Source organism: Silene latifolia, chromosome 11, assembly GCF_048544455.1.
Source record: "Silene latifolia isolate original U9 population chromosome 11, ASM4854445v1, whole genome shotgun sequence".
In the NCBI taxonomy this organism is placed as follows: domain Eukaryota; kingdom Viridiplantae; phylum Streptophyta; class Magnoliopsida; order Caryophyllales; family Caryophyllaceae; genus Silene; species Silene latifolia.
The window spans coordinates 6,688,481-6,710,963 of NC_133536.1; the positions used below are offsets into that span (position 1 = coordinate 6,688,481).

Genomic DNA, 22,483 nt, shown 5'->3' on the forward strand with positions numbered 1-22,483 from the left:
GTTTCATCATATCTAGGTTAAAGAGAGAATTAACTTGTGATTCGAACTAATAATCGCGTGTTTTATTGGTCGTCACTTCTATCGTTCCTTATTCGTTCATGCTGTTATTAAATTAAACTTAATCGCGTGTATTAGGTTGTTTGATAATTAGGTTATTTGATTATCGCGTTTCGAGTCAAATAATATTACAAAGGAATTGGGAAATTGTTCCCACGATAGTTTGCTCAAGAGTCAATTGGAACTTGTTAGTCTATGATCAATTTGATAATCAGTTTGTGGAAATTCTTACCCCGAGACCGTTTAAACCATCTGAATTCACATTTATTATTCTTCATTCAACTGTTTATTTAAATCTCTTGTTTAGTTACTCAATCGTTTAAAATCCCCCCATTTTGGTTACCTGTTTTCTATACTTTAATTCACGTAAATTACATCGCCTTCTCTGTGGATCGATCCTTATTACCATATACTATCATTTAGTTAGAGGTTTTAAGTGTTATAAATACTATCTTTGGGAGCATACGACTTCGGCTCACCATAGACCCCGTGTATTATATGCACGGTATTTATAGAGTTTTACGTTTTAGTGTATTATTTATAGAATTTAAATTGACAATTCACTTATTTTTCATGTTTCTCCTTAATGTATGTTGGTTAGAGAAATAAATAAAAATTTAAATCGTAAGAAGTAAAATAAAATGAGTGTTTCTTTTGAATTTTTTTTAGCTCCAAATTTTTATTATAAAAAGTCAATTAATTTTTACAAATATTTACTAATACTATATTTTTTAGCCGCGACTTCTTATCATAAAAAGTCAATAAATTTGTATCAATAAGTTCTTTAAAAAAAAAAGAATTTCCTTATCCTAAAAATATCGGAGATAAATTTGTGCAGAATGTGAAATATTAAATGTTATAAATATTTAAATACAAAGATTATATATCTATTTATAACTTATCATATCTACACCTATAGTATATGATAAAAATATCAAGCATTATTTTAGAAAATATGTTTTAGGCGAAAAAAGTTAGAGTTTTCCCTATTTTTTTTTTGTAGTAAATAGGGGATTTTGTGTCTTTATGATGCCCCTTTTGTATTTTCCAAACTACCCTTTTCTTTTTCATGGTGATTGTTTTACATTTGACACATGGGCATATTGCTTTGACATATGTCATATTAGAAGCACAGGTTGTAACAGAAAGATGCATGGATATGTTATACTATATGGCACCTTAGTTTTATCTACAGAAAGTCAGTCAAGGGGCTTTGAAATAATTGGAAAAGAGACCCTCCATTTCTATGGTATTATATAACACATCGGGTAAGTCTGTTTTAAATTATGTCCTACGATTTTATAATAAAGCATTGTAAAATCATCGATGAAAGACAAAGATAACCTTATTATAATAGTAGTGGGCGAAAATATATTCAATAGGATTATTTAAGTAAGATGTCATTTTATAATAGTAATATTTGTGTAAAGTCTTTTTACCAAATACGGAGCTCCGTATTTATTTATATATCCCATGTATCATCTCAATTAATTTGATTTTGATTCGTGTGCTTAGAATTTCAAGTTGACCCTAGCTAGGGGGGTACATAGTGAGCTCACTTAATTAGGCAGTAAATTATGTTGCTCAGACTTGTTTAAAAGTATCCGATATAAATGGGTGTCAAAGTTTTAGACTCGGCTAATTTTATGAAAAATATGCAGTTTTTTTACTTAAAAGTCCAAGTGTGAGTTTAGTGTCATTCGAGCTTGATAGGACCACTAAGATGGTATAATATTCTTCCTTATTAGTTTTAATGTTGCTGCATTCCCAAGTTCGAACCCGAGGCCTTTAGCTAAGTTACAACCCCCTTACCGGTTGATCTAAGAGCTCATGAGTAATACTTCCGATATGTTGACAAGTACATAATGCAATTTTCAAGTGCATGAATGTAATCTCATTCTCAAAAATGTTTCTAAATGCATAATGTAATCATAATCTCGAAAATTATACATTCATACTTGATAGTTTACCATCTGCATATAGATTATAGAATGCACAATATTGGTAAAAAATTTGGAGTAATAAAAATAGTACAGAATGGCTACCAGATTACATGCATACTAGAGGAAATAAATAATCCATGAACTCAGTATATATTGAGATACTTTCGTCGATTCATGATTTTTACCATTCATTGTATATCTAATTCAACAAGTAAATAAATTGCAGGTTTAAGCAATCACAGAGTTCTATAATTCAAGTGGGTTTTATAGCAAGCACAGGTTAATGTGAGTTGTGCTTTTACCTTTGTACTAACTTTTAGTATATTTAGCAATTATTTTTTGTGTGGAAGGTTTCGGGCTATGTTGCCCAGACTCGTTTAGAAGTATCCGATACATGTGCGTGTCTAAATGTCCGACTTGGCCATTTTTCATCTAAATATGCATATTTTGGCTTAAAATAAGGTGTCGACCCTGATACCCTTGTCTGAGTGTAGACGGTCGGACACGGATACGTGGGTGAATCAGAAGAGTCAGAGTAACATAGGTTTCGAGTACATTTATGTTAAAATGGACTCATTAGCTAGCGACAAGGTTGCGTACATTAATTTGAAATAAAATTGACGCGGTTGTGATACATTCCATACATTTTGGTATTTTAGCTAGTCTTTTAATTATAATTCTGTATTTTTTAACTTTGAGGTTCATTTTGTGACCTCTCGACCTTGATGTTTGGTAAATACTAAAATTTACAGCTGTCAAAATTTGTGTTACTGTCGATATTCTTCTTGTTTGGCCTTGGTGTTCTTTCTGTTGTGCATCAGTGTATTATTTCTTTTACTGTGTTTCGACTTTCAAGCTTTTCCACAACTGTGTAAAGCAGAACTGGTTCGATATCTGATTTTTTTTACTGTAATTCATCCATGAACTGCAGTTGACAGGAGCCGATCTTGTTGAAGATGTCGAAATTTCAGGCTGCAGAAGTAGTACGTCCAAAGCGAAAGAAAACAATAGTGGACTTTCTAGTCCAGTTCCGATGGATTCTCGTTATATTTGTTGTCCTCCCATTCTCCGCCACCTTTTATTTCCTAATATATCTCGGCGACTTAAAATCCGAATGGAAATCCTACAAAAGACGTCAGCAAGACCACGACGAGAATGTGAAGAAAGTCGTCAAGCGCCTCAAAGAACGTAATCCTGCTAAAGATGGTTTGGTCTGCACAGCCAGGAAACCATGGATTGCTGTGGGAATGAGAAATGTTGATTACAAGAGGGCCCGCCACTTTGAAGTCGATCTCTCGGCTTTTAGGAACATTCTTGAAATCGACAAGGAAAGAATGGTAGCCAGAGTTGAGCCTCTGGTTAACATGGGTCAGATCTCGAGGGCGACTGTGCCAATGAATCTTTCTCTTGCAGTAGTTGCGGAACTAGACGATCTCACTGTCGGTGGCCTTATTAACGGGTATGGGATCGAAGGAAGTTCCCATATTTACGGTCTATTTTCTGATACAGTTGTCGCGTATGAGATAGTTTTGGCCGATGGACGTGTTGTCAGAGCAACCAAAGATAACGAGTATTCTGACCTGTTTTATGCCATTCCGTGGTCTCAGGGTACTCTCGGACTTCTTGTTTCCGCTGAAATTAAGCTGATTCCGGTGAAAGAGTACATGAAAGTGACGTATATGCCAGTCAGAGGAAACTTGAAAGAATTAGCGCAGGCTTATGTAGATTCATTTGCGCCCAAAGACGGAGATCAGGACAATCCTGAGAAAGTCCCTGATTTTGTAGAAGGTATGCTTTACAATTCCTCTGAAGGAGTAATGATGACAGGACGGTATGCTTCTACTAAAGAGGCGAAGAAGACGGGAAATGTGATCAATAACTGCGGATGGTGGTTCAAACAGTGGTTCTACCAACACGCTCAGGAAGCGCTGACAAAAGGGACCTTTGTCGAGTATATTCCGACCAGGCAGTATTACCACAGGCATACACGGTCGTTGTATTGGGAAGGAAAGCTTATTATCCCATTTGGCGACCAGTTTTGGTTTAGGTTTCTTCTCGGGTGGCTGATGCCGCCAAAAGTTTCGCTCCTTAAAGCTACTCAAGGTGAAGCCATCCGAAATTACTACCATGAGAATCATGTTATTCAGGATATGCTTGTGCCTCTTTACAAGGTTGGAGACGCTCTTGAATGGATCCATCATAATATGGAGGTAAAGTCATTTTTCCGTCAAATCATAATCTATTTACATTTTGAAGCGTATCAAACTGTCAGTGTAGGCGACAATAAAGGCCAGGAAAAATATGTTTGCTGTGTGACCTACTGAACTGCAGGAATCTTGATCAGTAGCGAAACATGTTCGAAATAGGGATATTCTACGTGTTAATCTCGTGTTTTTTATTTTCTACATGGTAACCTCGTTTTTAACAAAAACGCCTTTGACTAGCGATAACTCACGATCAAAACATCTGAAAGCGGCGATTTTTTTTTCAAATAGACCGGCTTTACGAGAGCTTTGATTTGGAAAAAAAATATCAGTTTCTGAACTCGTGGTAAAAATTACGGTCAGTCAAACTTTAAACTTTAACTGACCGTACATCTTTGGAGCGAGTTCCGAATGCGACATTTTTTTTTTCAAATTGACCGCGTTTATGATATCTTTGATTTGGAAAAAAATCGTCGTTTTCGGAACTCATGGTTGTGAGTTATGGCCAGTCAAAGGCGTTTTTGGTGAAAATGAGGTTAACGTGTAGAAAATAAAAAAAAAACACGGGGTTACTACATAGAATATCCCATCTGAATAACTACAATGCTTGCTAGAATGCTAGGAATCCCGAGTTCTTTATAATTTAACCCGAAAATTTTATGTTACGCTAGGTGTACCCGATTTGGATTTGTCCACACAAACTATTCAGGCTGCCCATCAAAACCATGATATATCCTGAACCAGGCTTCGAACAGCACAGGAGACAAGGCGACACGCCTTATGCACAAATGTACACCGATATAGGAGTCTACTACACCCCAGAGCCCATTTTCCGAGGAGAGGAATTTGACGGAGTTGAAGCTGTGCGTAAAATGGAGAACTGGCTGATAGAAAACCACGGATTCCAGCCACAGTATACCGTCTCTGAACTGAATGAGAAGGATTTCTGGAGGATGTTTGATGTCTCATTGTATGACAAGACTAGGAGAAAATATGGAGCTGTAGGAACCTTTATGAATGTATATTACAAGTCTAAGAAGGGACGGAAAAGCGAGAAAGAGGTTGCCGAGGCTGAGAAAGAGCGAGCTGAAGTCGAGACACCGGAACTCGAAGATGCTTATTAGTTTTTTTTTTTTAGAAGTATGAGTTGGAGCTTATGTTTTTTTTTTTTGGCGAACTTTTTTATCTTCCTTTCAATAGATGGATGCATTTAGAAAAATAAAATGGTTATTAAAATTAAGTTATGTCGGATAATTAGCCAAACCATTGTTGAGCTCGGATAAGTTTGAGATGGGATTGTATGATAAAGATCAAACCCGGCATCTAAAATGTCGTGATGGTCTTTGAGAGTTGTTAGGGCATCCACAATAGATGAACCTCTAAAGAGGTTTGTCACATGACACATCATCAATTTAACAAACCTCTTCAATAACAAACCCATATACAACAATAGACAAACCTTTTCAAGGTTCATATCATAGGACCCACATAAAATTACCCATTTTTTTCCCCTCATATATATGTTGTTGGAGAATAAAAATATACTAACTTTTAGGGGACCACTTGCCATGTCAATCAACAAACCCGTATACAAATGTGTAACCATTCCTATGGATGAACCTCAAACCCCATCTCCAACAATAGAGAGGTTTGTCAACAAACCTCTAAAAAGTACACAAACCTTTGTTGACAAACCTCTATTGTTGATGCCCTTAGCATTGTCGATGTTGTGAATCTTGAAGTTTGTGCCCAATTTACGGTACGCCCCCGTGATTTTTGACACGCAGACATAGTTTTTTTCCCTGCGGTAGCGGGAATTTTAGTTAAAAATTAAAATGATCTATAAGTGTTAAGTAGAGAGCCAAAAAAGTTGTACGAGTAGTGCTATTTTTAGATGTAGTTTGTTGCCACGAAATTTAGGCTCAATGAAAATTAGGACCAAATCCAAATTCAAATCCGAACCAAGACTCATATTGTCACTAATCCAAATTAGTTTAATTCGGTCGTATGGCCTTTTGTTAGTAAGAAGTTTAATAGGGTAGTGCATGAACTTGCTCATACTTGACCGTTGTTATTTGATATGCACTATCGGTCACATAATTTTCGGAACTATATTGTTGATATTGTAATTTCAAAAGCTAATGGAATGAATTGAACACGCTTTAGGTTTTCTCAAAAAAAAAATGTTCTTTTTATTGGTAGTCTACGCCACAATAATGGAGGTCAAAAGCTAATCCTCATTGTATAAGATCATCTTATCTCGGACTATATATAAGACTGATAAATAAAAGAATTCCAACTTAATCTTTTAATAGAATAAAAATATACAATAATGTTTTATTTTTAGACTAATACGATTATTTCATAGTGACAAATTGCATTTTAAATATGTTATCATCATACTCCGTACTTTTCGGCTGATAGGAACTGAACTGGATGGAGCTAAGCTGAATTGAACCGAATGAAGTTGAAGCAAGAGTTAATTTGTGAAGAGCTGAACTGAACTCAACTGAATGAAGGTAAACTAAACTAAATAGACTTGGGCTTAGGTGTGTTAACGAGCCGAGCCCGAGCTTGACACTGCTCAATTTATGCCCAAGAACCAAAATCCGAGCTCGAGGCTCGAGCCGATCTCGAGCTTACCCGAGCTTGAAAAAAATGTGCTCGTTATCAAGCTGACGAGCTTTAACGCGAGCTCGAGCCAAACTAGAGCTCAAATCGAGCATATACATATAATTGTTTATTTTTTTTATTTTTTTTTCTTCCGATATTTTCAATAACAAGGCTCAAAGGTATATGTAAAAATATTTGGCAAATAAGTGAGACATTAGATATATGTGATACAAAGATATAATCATGATAAAATATTTTTATAAAATATCAGCAATATATTATCTAATCACACAAGATCGAGTTTCTCGTGAACTTTCTCGAAACCCGAGTTTTTGCTTTTTGACTCGTTAAGTTCTCTCGAGAAACTTTGACCGTCTCAAATTACTCGCGAGGTGTATCGTCTCATTAATATCCTTAATTGGGCTGAAATAGGCCGAGATTAAACCAAAAAGAACAATTTTGAGCCTGGTTCAACAAAACGATAAAACCGCCATCACCTCTCTTACACTAACCCGTACGGCCGTCCGCATCATATATATATACAAGCAAAATTCCCAAAAGAGGGAAGAACACAAAAACCCTAATTCATCCAAATTTTTCGATCAATTGCATATTTGCATCCTCAATCAACCGCAAGATCCAATCTTTATCTTCAAATAACCCTAGAAATCCCAAATCAAGTCAAATATGAGGCCAATTTTGATGAAGGGCCATGAAAGGCCATTAACGTTTCTCCAATACAACAGAGATGGCGATCTTCTGTTCTCGTGTGCTAAAGATCATAATCCTACTGTTTGGTTCGCTGATAATGGCGAACGTCTTGGGAACTACAAAGGCCATAACGGCGCCGTTTCGACCTGCTCGATTTCTCGTAATTTAGTCTTCTCCTATTTCATTTTCTCGGATTTGATTGTCCGCGAAATTAGGGTCCTTTTTTTTTTGCGTTTGATGATTGGTTAATAAATTTGACACCTCTATGTTTAATTGTTAGCGTGAATTGATTGTTTTTTCTTTACCTAATTTGAATTAGGGTTTCGTTCTCTATGTTATAATTTTGCGTCGACTTTTTTGTGGGTATTGTGAAAAAGATGATTTGTTAGCTTTGTTTTGATACCCCTTTGCTTAATTGGTTATTTTTGTTGGTTTGTTGGATTGTATGATTAATGTGGTTGATAGTGAAAATTGGTGAAAAATTGAATTTTGGAGGAGGCTCTGAAAAGGGTTAAATGGCGGTTGTTTGATTCGCTAAATTGGGTGTTTTGATTTGAATTGATTGTTTTTCCTGGGTTGTTTATAGTTGTATATTTGTAGAAAATTTATGGTCAATGAAAACTGGTGAAGAATTGAAAATTTTAGCTCATTATGCTTCTTTGAATTAAAATTTCGCCTATAAAAATTCGGGTTTTCTTTGTTTCTCAAGGATTTTCCTTTGCTTCGGCTAATTTGCATTTGGAATTTGGAAGTATTTATGTATTAATTTGGTTTGTGGTTGTTTTGTTTGACGAATTTTTTTTGTTTTATTATATTGCCTTGTTGTTCATTAATGAGGAATTCATTCATTACATCAGGGGATTCGTCGCGTCTTCTTACTGCAAGTGCTGATCAGACAGTGAAGCTATGGAATGTCCAAACAGGAGAGCAATTGTTTACCTTCGATTTTGACGGTCCTGCTAGGTCTGTTGACTTCTCAGTTGGTGATAGACGAGCTGTTATAACCGTTGATCCTTTCATGAAAAGGCCTTCAGAAATTCACGTGAAAGAAATTGCAGAAGATGTTGCTGACCGTAAGTCTCTACCTGATCAACTTGCTTGCTGCATTTAAATGGTGTTTATAGATGGATTAATTTAGTCTTTTACTCCTTTCGGACATAAATTTTCTTCCCATTTCTCTAATATATGTGAGGAGTAGCCAGAGGAAGTACTCTATATTTCTGTTTTCGTCTGACTTTTCAAATTTGCATTCACATAATTTTGAAAGAGGTCAGAAAACAACAAAAATCAAAAATGAAAAGACATTATTTCAAGATGTTATCTATTATGGATGTTGGTGTGTCTTAGTAATTACCAATGTGGCTTTTTTCTTGGTTGCATCTGCCATATATATGTGAGTTTAATATAATTCTAAATTTTGATGTCCTGTTTGGATTGAGGGATTTGGAGGGAAAAGAAAGGGAGGGAGGGAAACTAGGGGATTTAAAATCCCTTGTTTGAATAGCAAATGAGGATGAAAGGAAATTTAGGGGGAGAGATTTGGAGGGATCCATTTCCCTCCTCCAAGCCTAATCAAGATCTCTCCACAATAGGCAAGATTTGGAGGGAAATTGTATCCAAACAACCACACTCCATTCCCCCTTCCCTCCCTTTCCCTTCCCTCCTTCCCCCTCCCCTCCCTTTCCCTCCACTTTTATTATCCAAACACACCCTAAGAGCTGATGATAACTGATGTGTTATTTAATTTGCAGAGACTGCTGCCTCTGTTCTTGTTGTGAGGGGCCCAACTGGACGAATCAATAGAGCTGTTTGGGGGCCCTTGAACAAGACCATTATCAGTGGTGGTGAAGATGCCATCATTCGTATTTGGGATCCTGTGGTAAGTAGATTTTCTTCCAGTTTCTTGTTGATACTGAACAGGGTTATGCACTGGCCTAAAGCTTTTAAGCTTTGTGAAATATACACCGTAGTTGTTTACTTTTAGTCTTGCACCCGTTTGCTTGAGCTGCCATCTTGACGTCCTCTTCCTTTTGTACTTGAACAATGCAGACTGGTCAAGAGATAAGGTCAACAAAAGACAATGTGAATGGTCATACGGATTCTGTTACATCAATTTGCTTATCGGCTGATGGGTCCCACTTCCTGACTGGCTCCCATGATAAAACTGCTAAGGTGAATGCGTAATTTCTACCAAGATTTAATTTTTGTGTTGGGCATGTGTACATTTTTTTTGCTAATATGGCTATTCCCTTGCACAGCTGTGGGACACCAGAACCCTTACTCTCTTAAAGACCTATGCTTCAGAGCGGCCAGTGTTGGCAGTCACAATGTCTCCCCTTCTTGATCATGTATGTATCCATTATTCTCTGTTTGTTGTTTTGCTGTCACTTATGCGTGGTTATGTTTACATGGCTAGTGTGGACCTCTTGAGTCATTTATTTGACCATAGTCATATTTGTTTTTGTTTCTCGGTCATTCTGCTTGTTGGTCATCTAGTTTATTTTCAGATCATATTATCACACTGAAAAGCTTTAATCCAACAATTACACTAGATATTCTGATAACGTGATAAGAGTGATTCTAGTATTTGATTTGATCTCATTGCTAACTCTCTTTACAGGTTGTGCTTGGAGGTGGTCTGGATGCTAGTAAAGTGACCATTGATCGTTCTGCCGGAAAATTTGAAGCCAAATTTTATGACAAGGTAACTAAGCTGTCTAACATCTTAATACCCAAACTATTTGAGCATGGGCGTGGTTTCATTTTGCTTAAATCTGGGCTTGGGCTCTTTGAAAGAGAGCTTTAGCTGAGCCCGTGACTATACCAGGCTTTTGCTAACGAAATATGTTCAGTTATACACTTATGTCTGTAATCAACGCGGCCATGGGGAGATGAAGTGAAGAAGTTGGAAGCCTTTCGTTCTTCATTAGACAAAACTGAACTATTAGATTGTGGGACAATTAACCTTTGGACCTTTCTACACTTTTGTTCGCGCCAAAACTGAACTATTAGATTGTCGACTCACATTTAAAGTTCCACATCTGAACTTCTACCCGTATATTTTTTTTAGCTTAGATTGATTCTGTGAAATTTTGATGTTCTGAATTGGAAACCATCGAGGAGAACTTAAATGTTGCTCGCCCGTTTTGTATATCTTTAAACCTTGATCATTTATCCAACTTGTATTTTGAACTTGTCTGTGTAGATTCTTCAAGAAGAAATTGGAGGAGTTAAAGGACATTTTGGTCCTCTGAATGCGCTAGCATTCAATCCTGATGGCAAGAGGTAAACAACTTATCTTAACATGCTTCGTTACTGCACCAGAACATGTTTTGATAATTGACATTGATATAATGCAAGTCTTCCTCCCCGATGCAAAAGTTAGGACCTCTTAGTGTGCATGCGACCATTTGGTCTCTTTGATTCCAATTGATTTTTTTGGGGTATTACTGTATACTCTCACCTGATGAGGTGAGAATATAATGGTGTGTTTTGTTTCCAAGTAGACCTGTCAAAATCTTACCCAACCCGCTTTTCAGGGTAGACTTGTGATCCAAAACCTAAGTAGCACCAAAACGGACACGACACGGACACGTGACACGTGACATGGCATCCCATGAAATTTAGGACACGGGACACGTTATTTAAATTTAATAAAATATATATTTTATAATTATAAATGTTCAATTTTATTTTTATAAAAGTATTTGATATTAAATTTAAATAAGTGAAGTTAAAAATTGCCATTAATTATAACTCATTTTCATTTACCATATAAGCGCACCTTCTAATCAATCTCTTTTGACAACTCATTTCTCTTTTAAAGAACATCATTCACCTCAAACGATGTCCAAATGTCATGGACACGCGTCGGACACGGCCCAAATACCATGGACACGCGTCGGACATGTGCCCGAATAAATGTAGAAAGTTAGACACGGCTTCATAGGTGTCCGACACGTTTCGGCGTGTGTCCGAGGAGTGTCGGTGTCGGACACGGGACGGCTGATTTGGAGAAGTGTCCGTGCTACCTAGTCCAAAACTACCCAAATCCAAAATGACCAACTATTTAGGCTTACTGTTGAGTTTGGCCTAACCCGAATTGTTCACAAGTATTGTCTCATTTTTTATTTTTATGCCGCACAAGCGCATAGCTCTTAAAACGTTCTTGTTTCTCGATGTGCAGTTTTGCGAGTGGAGGTGAAGATGGTTATGTGAGATTACATCATTGTGACCCAGAATATTTTCACATCAAGCTTTAATTTTTTGAGCTTAGTTCTTCCAAGAATAATACTCCGTATATGATTAGTATGTCGACAATAGTACTCCTTGATAATGTAAATGTTGTGGATTATGCTCCATCAACATGATTTTGAGGCCTGCCTTAGTTTTCGTCTTGTGTTGGTACTAGTTTTAGTTAGTTAAATGACAAAATAAAGTGGTTCTATTTTTTACTAATATGGACCAAACCCAAGCCAATGCAAATCCAAATCCAAAGCCGAACAAGGAAACCAGTAACAAAAATTAATAAGACTGTAGGAGGATAGGACTAACCTGCTAACAAAAAGCCAACAAAAGTAGTTAATAAATTTGAGAAAAATTATTTTGTTTTGATAATTAAATATTTATACTGATAACCTGTTGATTTAAATGTCGTATCTATCATAAAATAATATTATTAAAATAAAGTTAAAATATAAATAAATCGAAATCTTAACTTTGGTTGATGATCCTGTACGAGCTAAATGTATAGAGATGGTTTTTGGGATTTTAGGGTCACGAACAAAAATGTTTGAAAATCATACGGACAATTCATCGGGTTAGATAAAGCAGCCACACAAAGTTTAAAAAGAGACAGGGGACATTTGAGGGTGCCGGGATGCGATAAATTAGTCTCGACGAAAATCAGGTACTCGGAAAATGATGAATATTTCAAATTTTGGGTTGAAAATCGAATACGGTAATTCATAAAGCGACCCCCGACACGTGATAGAAAAAATGGGAGGAGAAGAAATATGACCTGATATAACCTCCCAAACAGCTCAAATTTAAGTATATAATACACGCTTTTCGGTAATTTCCGATCTCGAGACAAAAAGGTCCGTAAATCACACGGACGGTTCCTCGGGTCAGATAAAGCAACCACATAAATTTTGAGAAAAAACAAATGACATTTGAGTGTGCCGGTATGCGATAAACCAGTCTCGAGTACTCCTTTAAAATAGATGATAACTTGTTATTTAGGGTCGAAATCGAATATGGTAACTTATGAAGCGACCTCAAACACATGGTGGAAAAATTGGGAGGAAAATAAACATGATACGGTACGACCTTTCAAACGGCTCAAATTTAAGTACACGGTTTTTCGGGATTCCGGGGTCCCAGAACAAAATTCTCCGGAAATTACAGATAAAGTTCCTCGGGTCAGATAAAGCGGCCACGCAAAATTTGAGCACCAACGGAAGACATTTGGGGGTGCCGGTGTGCCACAAAACAGCATTCGCCGAAACTCGTATAATCGTGAAAAATGTGTTAAAACTCGTTATTTGAGACTGAAATCGAACAGGTTGAATCCTGAAATCGAACACGTTGATTCCTGAAAAGAGCTCGGATGCGTGATTGAAAAACAGGGAGAAAAAGAAACAGGGTCCGATACGACCTTCCGAACGGCTCAAATTGAAGTGTATAATACACGGTTTTTCGGGATTCCGGGGTCTCGGAACAAAATTATCAGGAAATCACATAGAAAATTCCTCGGGTCAGATAAAGCGGCCACGCAAAGTTTAAGCACCAACGGAAGACATTTGGGGGTGCCGGTGTGCCACTAACCAGCATTCGCAGAAACTCGGATTATCGTGAAAAATGTGTTAAAACTCGTTATTTGAGGCTGAAATCGAACACGTTGATTCCTGAAATCGAACAGGTTGATTCCTGAAATGAGCTCGGATGCGTGATTGAAAAACAGGGAGAAAAAGAAACAGGGTCCGGTACGACCTTCTGAACGGCTGAAATTGAAGTGTATAATACACGGTTTTTCGAAATTCCGGGGTCCCGGAACAAAATTTTCCGGAAATCACATAGAAAGTTCCTCGGGTCAGGGAAAGCGGCCACGCAAAGTTTGAGCACCAACGGAAGACATTTGGGGGTGCCGGTGTGCCACAAACCAGCATTCGCCGAAACTCGGTTTATCGTGAAAAATGTGTTAAAGCTCGTTATTTGAAGCTGAAATCGAACAAGTTGATTCCTGAAATGAGCTCGGACGCGTGATTGAAAAACAGGGAGAAAAAGAAACAGGGTCCGGTACGACCTTCCGAACGGCTGAAATTGATGTGTATAATACACGGGTTTTCGGGATTCCGGGGTCCCGGAACAAAATTCTCCGAAAATCACATAGAATGTTCTCGGGTCAGATAAAGCAGCCACGCAAAGTTTGAGCACCAACGGAAGACATTTGGGGGTGCCGGTATGCCACAAACCAGCATTCGCCGAAACTCGGATTATCGTGAAAAATGTGTTAAAGCTCGTTATTTGAGGCTGAAATCGAACAGCTTGATTCCTGAAATCGAACAAGTTGATTCCAGGAATGAGCTCGAACGCGTGATTGAAAAACAGTGAGAAAAAGAAACAGGGTCCGGTACGACCTTCCGAACGGCTAAAATTGAAGTGTATAATGCACGGTTTTTCGGGATTCCGGGGTCCCGGAACAAAATTATCCGAAAATCACGTAGAAAGTTCCTCGGGTCAGATAAAGCGGCCACGCAAAGTTTGAGCACCAACGGAAGACATTTGGGGGTGCCGGTGTACCACAAACCAGCATTCACCGAAACTCGGATTATCGTGAAAAATGTGTTAAATCTTGTTATTTGAGGCTGAAATCGAACTGGTTGATTTCTGAAATCGAATAGGTTGATTCCTGAAATAAGCTCGGACGCGTGATTGAAAAACAGTTAGAAAAAGAAACAGGTTCCGGTACGACCTTCTGAACGGCTGAAATTGAAGTGTATAATACACGGTTTTTCGAAATTCCGGGGTCCCGGAACAAAATTCTCCGGAAATCACATAGAAAGTTCCTTGAGTCGGATAAAGCGGCCACGCAAAGTTTGAGCACCAACGGAAGACATTTGGGGGTGCCGGTGTGCCACAAACCAGCATTCGCCGAAACTCGGATTATCGTGAAAAATGTGTTAAAGCTCGTTATTTGAGGCTGAAATCGAACAAGTTGATTCCAGGAATGAGCTCGAACGCGTGATTGAAAAACAGTGAGAAAAAGAAACAGGGTCCGGTACGACCTTCCGAACGGCTGAAATTGAAGTGTATAATGCACGGTTTTTCGGGATTCCGGGGTCCCGGAACAAAATTCTCCGGAAATCACATAGAAAGTTCTCGGGTCAGATAAAGCAGCCATGCAAAGTTTGAGCACCAACGGAAGAGATTTCGGGGTGCCGGTGTGCCACAAACCAGCATTCGCCGAAACTCGGATTATCGTGAAAAATGTGTTAAAGCTCGTTTTTTGAGACTGAAATCGAACAGCTTGATTCCTGAAATCGAACAAGTTGATTCCAGGAATGAGCTCGAACGCGTGATTGAAAAACAGTGAGAAAAAGAAACAGGGTCCGGTACGACCTTCCGAACGGCTGAAATTGAAGTGTATAATGCACGGTTTTTCGGGATTCCGGGGTCCCGGAACAAAATTATCCGAAAATCACATAGAAAGTTCCTCGGGTCAGATAAAGCGACCACGCAAAGTTTGAGCACCAACGGAAGACATTTGGGGGTGCCGGTGTACCACAAACCAGCATTCACCGAAACTCGGATTATCGTGAAAAATGTGTTAAATCTTGTTATTTGAGGCTGAAATCGAGCTGGTTGATTTCTGAAATCGAATAGGTTGATTCCTGAAATGAGCTCGGACGCGTGATTGAAAAACAGGGAGAAAAAAAAACAGGGTCCGGTACGGCCTTCTGAACGGCTGAAATTGAAGTGTATAATACACGGTTTTTCGAAATTCCGGGGTCCCGGAACAAAATTCTCCGGAAATCACATAAAAAGTTCCTCGGGCCAGATAAAGCGGCCACGCAAAGTTTGAACACCAACGAAAGACATTTGGGGTGCTTGGTGTACCTGAAACCAAAGATTCGCAAAACTCGGATTATCGTGAAAAATGTGTTAAAGCTCGTTATTTGAGGCTGAAATCGAACAGGTTGATTTCTGAAATGAGCTCGGACGCGTGATTGAAAAATAGGGAGAAAAAAAAACAGGGTCCGGTACGACCTTCCGAACGGCTGAAATTGAAGTGTATAAATACACGGTTTTTCGGGATTCCGGGGTCCCGGAACAAAATTCTCCGGAAATCACATAGAAAGTTCCTCAGGTCAGATAAAGCGGCCACGCAAAGTTTGAGCACCAAAAAAAGACATTTGGGGGTGCCGGTGTGCCACAAACCAGCATTCGCCGAAACTCGGATTATCGTGAAATATGTGTTAAAGCTCGTTAATTGAGGCTGAAATCGAACAGGTTGATTCTTGAAATCGAATAAGTTGATCCCTGAAATGAGCTCGGACGCGTGATTGAAAAACAGGGAGAAAAATAAAAAGGGTCCAGTACGACCTTTCGAACGGCTGAAATTGAAGTGTGTAATACACGGTTTTTCGGGATTCCAGGGTCCCGGAACAAAATTTTTCGAAAATCATATAGAAAGTTCCTTAGGTCAGATAAAGCGGCCACGCAAAGTTTGAGCACCAACGGACGACATTTGGGGGTGCCGGTGTGCCACAAAACAGCATTCGCCGAAACTCGTATTATAGTGAAAAATGTGTTAAAGCTCGTTATTTGAGACTGAAATCGAACAGGTTGATTCTTGAAATCGAACACGTTGATTCCTGAAATGAGCTCGGATGCGTGATTGAAAAACAGGGAGAAAAAGAAACAGGGTCCGGTACGACCTTCCGAACGGCTCAAATTGATGTGTATAATACACGGTTTTTCGGGATTCCGGGGTCTCGGAACAAAATTATCCGGAAATCACATAGAAAATTCCTCGGGTCAGATAAAGCGGCCACGCAAAGTTTAAGCACCAACGGAAGACATTTGGGGTTGCCAGTGTGCTACTAACCAGCATTCGCCGAAACTCGGATTATCGTGAAAAATGTGTTAAAACTCGTTATTTGAGGCTGAAATCGAACAGGTTGATTCCTGAAATGAGCTCGGACGCGTGATTGAATAATAGGGAGAAAAAAAAAACAGGGTCCGGTACGACCTTTTGAACGGCTGAAATTGAAGTGTATAAATACACGGTTTTTCGGGATTCAGGGGTCCTAGAACAAAATTCTCCGGAAATCACATAGAAAGTTGCTCGGGTCAGATAAGGCGGCAACGCAAAGTTTGAGCACCAAAAAAAGATATTTGGGGGTGTCGGTGTGCCACAAACCAGCATTCGCCGAAACTCGGATTATCGTGAAATATGTGTTAAAACTAGTTATTTGAGGCTGAAATCGAACAAGTTGATTCTTGAAATCGAACAGGTTGATCCCTGAAATGAGCTTGGACGCGTGATTGAAAAACAGGGAGAAAAATAAAAAAGGTCCAGTACGACCTTCCGAACGGCTGAAATTGATGTGTATAATATACGGTTTTTTGGGATTCCGGGGTCCCGAAACAAAATTCTCCGGAAATCAAATAGAAAGTTCTCGGGTCAGATAAAGCAGCCACGCAAAGTTTGAGCACCAACGGAAGACATTTCGGGGTGCCGGTGTACCACAAACCAGCATTCACCGAAACTCGGATTATCGTGAAAAATGTGTTAAATCTTGTTATTTGAGGCTGAAATCGAACTGGTTGATTTCTGAAATCGAACAGGTTGATTCCTGAAATGAGCTCCGACGCGTAACTGAAAAACAGGGAGAAAAAGAAACAGGGTCTGGTACGACCTTCTGAACGGCTGAAATTGAAGTGTATAATACACGGTTTTTCGAAATTCCGGGGTCCCGGAACAAAATTCTACGGAAATCACATAGAAATTTCCTCGGGTCAGATAAAGCGGCCACGTAAAGTTTGAGCACCAACGGACGACATTTGGGGATGCCGGTGTGCCACAAACCAGCATTCGCCGAAACTCGGATTATCGTGAAAAATGTGTTAAAGCTCATTATTAGAGGCTGAAATCGAACAGGTTGATTCCTGAAACGAGCTCGGATGCGTGATTGAAAAACAAGGAGAAAAATAAATAGGGTCGGGTACGACCTTCCGAACGGCTAAAATTGATGTGTATAATACACGGTTTTTCGGGATTTCGGGGTCCCGGAACAAAATTCTCCGGAAATCACATAGAAAGTTCCTCCGGTCAGATAAAGCGGCCACGCAAAGTTTGAGCACCAAAAAAAGACATATGGGGGTGCCGGTGTGCCACAAACAAGCATTCGCCGAAACTCGGATTATCGTGAAATATGTGTTAAAGCTCGTTATTTGAGGCTGAAATCGAACAGCTTGATTCCTGAAATCGAACAAGTTGATTCCAGAAATGAGCTCGAACGCATAATTGAAAAACAGTGAGAAAAATAAACAGGGTCCGGTACGACCTTCCGAACGGCTGAAATTGAAGTGTATAATACACGGTTTTTCGGGATTCCGGGTTCCCGGAACAAAATTATCCGAAAATCACATAGAAAGTTCAACGGGTTAGATAAAGCGGTCACGCAAAGTTTGAGCACCAACGGAAGACATGTGGGGATGCCGAAGTACCACAAACCAGCATTCACCGAAACTCGGATTATCGTGAAAAATGTGTTAAAGCTAGTTATTTGAGGCTGAAATCGAACTGGTTGATTTCTGAAATCGAACAGGTTGATTCCTGAAATGAGCTCGGACGGGTGATTGAAAAACAGGGAGAAAAAGAAACAAGGTCCGGTACGACCTTCCGAACGGCTGAAATTAAAGTGTATAATACACGGTTGATTCTTGAAATCGAACAGGTTGATTCCTGAAATAAGCTCGGACGCGTGATTGAATAACAGGGAGAAAAAGAAACAGGGTCCGGTACGAGCTTCCGAACGGCTGAAATTGAAGTGTATAAATACACGATTTTTCGGAATTCCGGGGTCTCGGAACAAAATGCTCCGGGAATCAAATAGAAAGTTCCTCGGGCCAGATAAAGCGGCCACGCAAAGTTTGAGCACCAACGGAAGACATTTGGGGGTGCCGGTGTGCCACAAACCAGCATTCGTCGAAACTCGGATTATCGTGAAAAATGTGTTAAAGCTCGTTATTTGAGGTGAAATCGAACAGGTTGATTTCTGAAATGAGCTCGGACGCGTGATTGAAAAACGAGGAAGAAAGAGAAACAGGGTCTGGTACGACCTTCCGAACGGCTGAAATTGAAGTGTATAATACACGGTTTTTGGGGATTCCGGGGTCCCGGAATAAAATTCTCCAGAAATCACATAGAAAGTTCATCGGGTCAGATAAAGCGGCCACGCAAAGTTTGAGCCCCAACGAAAGACATATAGGGGTGCCGGTGTGCCATAAACCAGCATTCGCCGAAACTCGGATTATCGTGAAAAATATGTTAAAGCTCGTTATTCGAGGCTGAAATCGAACAGGTTGATTCCTGAAATCGAACAGGTTGATTCCTGAAATGAGCTCGGACGCATGATTTAAAAACAGGGAGAAAAAGAAACAGGGTCCGGCACGACCTTCCGAACGGCTGAAATTAAAGTGTATAATACACGATTTTTCGGGATTTCGGAGTGTCGGAACAAAATTCTCCGGAAATCACATAGAAAGTTCCCCGGGTCAGATAAAGCGACCACGCATATTTTGAGCACCAACGGAAGACATTTGGGGGTGCCGGTGTGCCACAAACCAGCATTCTCCGAAACTCGGATTATCGAGAAAAATGTGTTAAAGCTTGCTATTTGACGCTAAAATTGAACAGGTTGATTCCTGAAATAACTCGGACGCGTGATTGAAAAAAAGAGAGAAAAAGAAATAGGGTCTGGTACGACCTTCCGAACGGTTAAAATTGAAGTGTATACCACACGGTTTTTGGGGATTCCGGGGTCCCGTAATAAAATTCTCCAGAAATCGCATAAAAAGTTACTCGGGTCAGATAAAGCGGCCACGCAAAGTTTGAGCACCAACGGAAGACATTTGGGGGTGCCGGTGTGCCACAAACCAGCATTCGCCGAAACTCGGATTATCGTGAAAAATGTGTTAAAGCTCGTTATTTGAGGCTGAAATCGAACAGGTTGATTCCTGAAATGAGCTCGGACGCGTGATTGAAAAACAGGGAGAAAAAGAAACAGGGTCTGGTACGACCTTCCGAACGGATGAAATTGAAGTGTATAATACACGGTTTTTGGGGATTCCGAGGTCCCGGAATAAAATTCTCCAGAAATCACATAGAAAGTTCATCGGGTCAGATAAAGTGGCCACGCAAAGTTTGAGCCCCAACGAAAGACATTTGGGGGTGCCGGTGTGCCATAAACCAGCATTCGCCGAAACTCGGATTATCGTGAAAAATATGTTAAAGCTCGTTATTCGAGGCTGAAATCGAACAGGTTGATTCCTGAAATCGAACAGGTTGATTCCTGAAATGACCTCGGGCGCGAGATTTAAAAACAGGGTGAAAAAGAAATAGGGTCCGGTACGACCTTCCGAACGGCTGAAATTGAAGTGTATAATACACGGTTTTTCGGCATTCCGGGGTCCCGGTACAAAATTCTCCGGAAAACATATAGAAAGTTTCTCGGTTCAGATAAAGCGGCCACGCAAAGTTTGAGCACCAACGGAAGACATTTGGGGGTGCCGGTGTGCCACAAACCAGCAATCGCCGAAATTCGGATTATCGTGAAAAATGGTTTAAAGCTCGTTATTTGAGGCTGAAATCGAACAGGTTGATTCCTAAAATCGAATAGGTTGATTCCTGAAATTAGCTTGGATGCGTGATTGAAAAACAGGGAGAAAAAGAAACAGGGTCTAGTACGACCTTCCGAACGGCTGAAATTGAAGTGTATAAAACACAGTTTTTCGGGATTCCAGGGTGCCGGAACAAAATTCTCCGGAAATCACATAGAAATTTCCTCAGGTCAGATAAAGCGACCACACAAATTTTGAGCACCAACGGAAGACATTTGGGGTGCTTGGTGTACCTGAAACCAAATTCGCCGAAACTCGGATTATCGTGAAAAATGTGTTAAAGCTCGTTATTTGAGGCTGAAATCGAAAAGGTTGATTCCTGAAATGAGCTCGGACGCGTGATTGGAAAATAGGGATTAAAAGAAACAGGGTCTGGTACGACCTTCGAACGGCTGAAATTGAAGTGTATAAATACACGGTTTTTCAGAATTCCGGGGTCCCAGAACAAAATTCTCCGGATATCACATAGAAAGTTCCTCGGGTCAGATAAAGCGGCCACGCAAAGTTTGAGCACCAACGGAAGACATTTGGGGGTGCCGGTGTGCCACAAACCAGCATTCTCTGGAACTCGGATTATAGGTGAAAAATATGTTAAAGCTCGTTATTTGAGGCTGAAATCGAACAAGTTGATTCCTAAAATCGAACAGGTTGATTCCTGAAATGAGCTCGGATGCGTGATTGAAAAACAGGGAGAAAAAGAAACAGGGTCTGGTACGACCTTCCGAACGGCTGAAATTGAAGTGTATACACGGTTTTTCGGGATGCCGGGGTCCCGGAATAAAATTCTCCAGAAATCAAATAGAAAGTTCCTCGGGTCAGATAAAGCGGCCACGCAAAGTTTGAGCCCCAACAAAAGACATTTGGGGGGCCGGTGTGCCATAAACCAGCATTCGCCGAAACTCGGATTATCGTGAAAAATGTGTTAAAGCTCGTTATTAGAGGCTGAAATCGAACAGGTTGATTCCTGAAATCGAACAGGTTGATTCCTGAAATGAGCTCGGACGCGTGATAGAAAAATAGGGAGAAAAAGAAACAGGGTCCGGTACGACCTTTCGAACGGCTGAAATTGAAGTGTATAATACACGGTTTTTCGGGATTCCGGGGTGCCGGAACAAAATTCTCCGGAAAACACATAGAAATTTTCTCGGTTCAGATAAAGCGGCCCCGCCAAGTTTGAGCACCAACGGAAGACATTTGGGGTGCCGGTGTGCCACAAACCAGCAATCGTCGAAACTCGGATTATCGTGAAAAATGTTTTAAAGCTCGTTATTTAAGGCTGAAATCGAACAGGTTGATTCCTAAAATCGAATAGGTTGATTCCTGAAATTAGCTTGGACGCGTGATTGAAAAACAGGGAGAAAAAGAAACAGGGTCTGGTACGACCTTCCGAACGGCTGAAATTGAAGTGTATAAATACACGGTTTTTGGGGATTTCGGGGTCCCGGAATAAAATTCTCCATAAATCACATATAAAGTTCCTCGGGTCAGATAAAGCGGCCACGCAAAGTTTGAGCACCAACGGAAGACATTTGGGGGTGCCGGTGTGCCACAAACCAGCATTCGCCGAAACTCGGATTATATGTGAAAAATATGTTAAAGCTCGTTATTTGAGGCTGAAATCGAACAGGTTGATTCCTAAAATCGAACAGGTTGATTCCTGAAATGAGCTCGGACGCGTGATTGAAAAACAGGGAGAAAAAGAAACAGGGTCTGGTACGACCTTCCGAACGGCTCAAATTGAAATGTATAATAAACGGTTTTTCAGGATTCCGGGGTCCCGGAATAAAATTCTCCAGAAATCACATAAAAAGTTCCTCGGGTCAGATAAAGCTGCCACGCCATGTTTGAGCCCCAATGAAAGACATTTGGGGGGTGTCGGTGTGCCATAAACCAGCATTCGCCGAAACTCGGATTATCGTGAAAAATGTGTTAAAGCTCGTTATTTGAGGCTGAAATCGAACAAGTTGATTCCTGAAATCGAACAGGTTGATTCCTGAAATGAGCTCGGACGCGTGATTGAAAAACAAGGAGAAAAAGAAACAG

The 22,483-nt window shown here is 39.8% G+C and overlaps 2 protein-coding genes and 1 long non-coding RNA gene across 3 annotated transcripts in view; all 3 read left to right on the forward strand.

Annotated features, from left to right (window-relative positions):
* LOC141610822 (uncharacterized) overlaps positions 1-22,483 on the forward strand; it is a 266,728-nt gene that overhangs the window by 202,754 nt on the left and 41,491 nt on the right. The window lies entirely within an intron of this gene.
* On the forward strand, positions 2,957-5,328 carry LOC141612536 (delta(24)-sterol reductase-like). Its single transcript, XM_074431350.1, has 2 exons — positions 2,957-4,210; positions 4,876-5,328. Exons 1-2 carry the CDS (start codon positions 2,957-2,959, stop codon positions 5,326-5,328), a joined length of 1,707 nt encoding a protein of 568 aa, XP_074287451.1.
* LOC141610816 (eukaryotic translation initiation factor 3 subunit I-like) lies at positions 7,322-11,986 on the forward strand. Its single transcript, XM_074429079.1, has 8 exons — positions 7,322-7,688; positions 8,386-8,601; positions 9,280-9,407; positions 9,578-9,700; positions 9,787-9,876; positions 10,149-10,232; positions 10,734-10,813; positions 11,715-11,986. Exons 1-8 carry the CDS (start codon positions 7,505-7,507, stop codon positions 11,788-11,790), a joined length of 981 nt encoding a protein of 326 aa, XP_074285180.1. The 5' UTR covers positions 7,322-7,504; the 3' UTR covers positions 11,791-11,986.

Bases quoted from the DNA above. Each gene is read 5' to 3' on its own strand.
- LOC141612536 (XM_074431350.1), top strand. From the start codon at position 2,957: ATGTCGAAATTTCAGGCTGCAGAAGTAGTACGTCCAAAGCGAAAGAAA. The intron at 4,211-4,875 runs GTAAAGTCATTT...ATGTTACGCTAG, and splicing joins GGATCCATCATAATATGGAG to GTGTACCCGATTTGGATTTG.
- LOC141610816 (XM_074429079.1), top strand. From the start codon at position 7,505: ATGAGGCCAATTTTGATGAAGGGCCATGAAAGGCCATTAACGTTTCTC. The intron at 9,701-9,786 runs GTGAATGCGTAA...TCCCTTGCACAG, and splicing joins CCCATGATAAAACTGCTAAG to CTGTGGGACACCAGAACCCT. The intron at 10,233-10,733 runs GTAACTAAGCTG...TTGTCTGTGTAG, and splicing joins AAGCCAAATTTTATGACAAG to ATTCTTCAAGAAGAAATTGG.